This window comes from Paramisgurnus dabryanus, chromosome 1 (genome assembly GCF_030506205.2).
Source record: "Paramisgurnus dabryanus chromosome 1, PD_genome_1.1, whole genome shotgun sequence".
NCBI lineage: Eukaryota > Metazoa > Chordata > Actinopteri > Cypriniformes > Cobitidae > Paramisgurnus > Paramisgurnus dabryanus.
In genome coordinates this window covers 72,607,071-72,610,765 of record NC_133337.1, presented here as the reverse complement: position 1 = coordinate 72,610,765, position 3,695 = coordinate 72,607,071, and the positions used below count along the sequence as shown (strand labels likewise).

The window sequence follows — 3,695 nt, the reverse complement described above, 5'->3', positions numbered from 1 at the left end:
TCGTGTCGTAGACAAATCACACACAATCTGTTGTAACTGTGTGCGTGTGCTTGCGTGTCAGATCGGGTTAACCGAAGTGAAATAGAAGAGCGCGAGATCATTCTCCAGAACAAAAGTAAAAATGTAACAAGACGTCGTCTGTCTGAGGTAAAAACAAAGGGTTTACACGTTTGTTGCTATTTTAATCGCAACAGAGATTTGATTTGTTTATTTTTGCCTGTTCAGCACAAGTTCGCGTGTTTAATCGCCTCCGCTGTCATTGTGAGAAGAAAATCATTAATTCATCTGTTTCATGATGTTAAACATGTAAAGTGATGTATGGTCTCTGTTCATCTGTTCTCTTCTTCACAAATAATTAAACACATTTTAACTTGAATGCTCGTTTTGTAAGTCCATGATTAAAAATGAACATGTAAACAAAAACTATTAACATTAAAGCATGAAATGATGAATAATAAGTGATGGCAGAATTTTTAAAAGTGAAAGTCTGGTGTGTGTGTGTGTGTGTGTGTGTGTGCGTGCGTGCGTGTGCGTGCGTGTGACTGCTGCCATGGGGCTTACGATCCATCTGTCTATCTTTCACAGGGACCTGTGCTCCGACTACTCGACACAACGTTGGTAGATCTGGGATATGCAAACCGCTCTGTACGTAAAGGTGTTTTTACTGATGAGTTACAATAAAGTTAATTATTTAAAAGCTAAACATTTGACCTCTGGTATTGCAGTGGATTTGTCTATCCTGGTGGATAATATACCCCACACAACACAGGGTGGCCATGGAGCATGCAAAAGACAGCGATCCAATCAGGCCACGGTTCACCCCCCAAGGGGACAGCATACAACTTTACGAAATGTTGATGCAAAGAGACAACGAACGGCTCAGAGTGCGTCCCCCGGTACGTATCTAGAAATGGTCTTTAAACAGATTGTTTTATTTTAAGGTGATTTCTAATAACATGTTCATCTGTTTACAGTTTTGAATGCCAGCGTCATCGCGATCGATAATGTATCACCTTTGGAGTCTGACGCTAGAACATCTGGACAAGGTGTATTTATACAGCATTAGAGGTGTTTTAAACAAAAAGGTTTTATTTTGGTATTTTTAATAACAGGTTTTATCTGATTGCAGGGTCGAGCACACATGACATAGCAGTGAGCTTTGTAGATTGGGATGAGGATCTGATTAATGCGTGGGACGCTTGCGATTTTGAACTACCTACACCGTCGCAATCGCCATCAGCGTCCATGAATGTTCAAGAAACACCTGTGGCTTCCGAACAGACCCCAGAGTTAGGGGTGATCCACATAAATCGAGAAGACAACAAATCTAAGGATACAGAATTGTACCCATCTGTCTTGACCCAGAGCCTCGAGGTCCAAAGCTCCACGGCTTCCGAACAGGCCCCCGCGGTGGTACCCCTAAATCGAGAAGAGGTTGATTCTGAGGATACAGAATTGTGCCCATCTGTCTTGACCCCGACCCTTGAGATTCGAAGCGCCGTGTCTTCCGAACAGGACCCGGAGCCCCTGCCTGGTAATCAACAGGCCTATAGAAACGAACTTGCGGCTGATGAACAGGTCACGGACAGCACAGGAAATGAAGTGACTCTAGAAGAGATCAAAGACTTTTTGCATTATGTCTGGTACGCTTATGTACAGTTTAAGCAGTTTGTTGTCGACGGTTTATCAAACCAGGATACAGAGCGTAGAAAACAGTTTGAGTAAAGCACCGAAATTGTCACTCTGCTAAAAAAACGACTTTGTAAGTGACAAATCATCATTTGTTTGCTGACGTTTTAAATTTATACCGTTTGAGTGTTCTTAATACCAGATACTGGGGGATTTTTCAACGTTTATATAATCCAATTTATACATGTTTTTGATATCTTGTTGGTGTTTCTTATACTCATTATTAGGGCCCGAGCACCGAGGAACAAAGGTGCGAAGCCCTATTGACCGTAGGTGCGAAGCCCTATTGTTTTTGCTCGGATTATTAGGGCCCGAGCACCGAGGAGCAGGCCAGAATGGCCTGCACCGTAGGTGCGAAGCCCTATTGTTTTTGCTCGGATTTATTATTAGGGCTCGAGCACCGAGGAGCAGGCCAGAATGGCCTGCACCGAATGGTGCGAAGCCCTATTGTTTTTGCTCGGATTATTAGGGCCCGAGCACCGAGGAGCAAGCCAGAATGGCCTGCACCGAATGGTGCGAAGCCCTATTGTTTTTGCTCGGATTATTATTATTAGGGCCCGAGCACCGAGGAGCAGGCCAGAATGGCCTGCACCGTAGGTGCGAAGCCCTATTGTTTTTGCTCGGATTATTATTATTATTATTATTATTATTTTTTTTTAACACTTTTGGCCATTTTGGGTGCCTAAACATACTCGAAAACTCTTGCAATTTGGCACACACGTCAAAGTCGTCCATCATTGCGACCGGGCAAAGGCTGGAACACGGGCGTGGCAAGGGAGCTCTGTAGCGCCCCCTGTAATGCAAAAACAAACATTGTTGCGCAGATCGGGCAAACATGTAAGCACATGTACGAGAGTTGGTACGCATATAAATCTCATCGACCCGAACAACTTTCGCCTCTAACATTTAAGCTCCGCCCAACAGGAAGTCGGCTATTTTGGATTGTTTAAAAAATGCATGCGTTGAACTTTTAAATACTCCTCCTAGAGGATTCATGGGATTGACACCAAACGTGGTGAACGTGATGTCGAGACATTGTACTTGCTAAATTGCGAAGGGATTTTGATATCTCGAACGGTGCTGCCGTGGCGAGTCGACAAAGTTGTGGCGAATTCAGAGAAACAGGAAGTGTCTAATATCTAAGGCAAAAAAATTCTTATTGTGATGCCAAGCGGGGTGTTTGTTCGCCTGAAGATTCCGATCGCAACGATATGCCTATTGTGAGTCTCGGGTATAGCGCCACCACCAGGCGCCAGGAAGTCTGTCAGTCACAAAGGTGGATTTTTTTGACAGTTCCATCCAATGTTCTTTTAAATACTCCTTCTAGGATATTCATGCGATTGACACCAAAAGTGGTCAACATGATGCTGAGACATTGCAGATGATAAATTGCGAAGGGATTTTTGATATCTCGAACGCTGTTGCCATGGCAATGCGTCAAATTTTACTTTCATTTTAAAGGCTTATTTAATCCTAACAGTTGCATGCAATGTTCTTTTAAATACTCCTTCTAGGGAAATAATGTGATTCACACCAGAAGTGGTCAACAAGATGCCGAGACATAGTAGATGATAAATAGTGAAGGGATTTTTGATATCTCAAACGCTGTTCCCATGGCAACGCGTCAAACTTTTTACTTTCATTTTAAAGGCTTATTTCAGCCTGACAGTTGCATGCAATGTTCTTTTAAATACTCCTTCTAGGGAAATAATGTGATTCACACCAGAAGTGGTCCACATGATGCTGAGACATTGCAGACGCTAAATTGCGAAGGAATTTTGGACATCTCAAACGCTGTTCCCATGGCAACGCGTCAAACTTTTCTTTTATTTCAGGCATATTTAGGACTCTTGGCGTGCTTAGATTAACCTAAACGTTGGCACACACATCAGAGTTGTCGGCTGTTCAGAGTGGACAAATAGGTCAGACAAAGGCGTGTCTCTTTAGTGGCTCACTAGCGCCCCCATTTGTCTAAAATGTGGGGTTTTTCTTTTACCTACAGTCCC

At 43.2% G+C, this 3,695-nt stretch overlaps 1 protein-coding gene across 1 annotated transcript; it reads left to right on the top strand.

Moving 5' to 3' along the window:
* The first annotated feature begins 550 nt into the window (after positions 1–550).
* LOC135734445 (uncharacterized) lies at positions 551–1,832 on the top strand. Its single transcript, XM_073814825.1, has 4 exons — positions 551–614; positions 726–896; positions 975–1,046; positions 1,130–1,832. The coding sequence occupies exons 1-4, from the start codon at positions 551–553 to the stop codon at positions 1,723–1,725; spliced, it is 903 nt and encodes a 300-aa protein (XP_073670926.1). The 3' UTR covers positions 1,726–1,832.
* Positions 1,833–3,695: the final 1,863 nt, after the last annotated feature.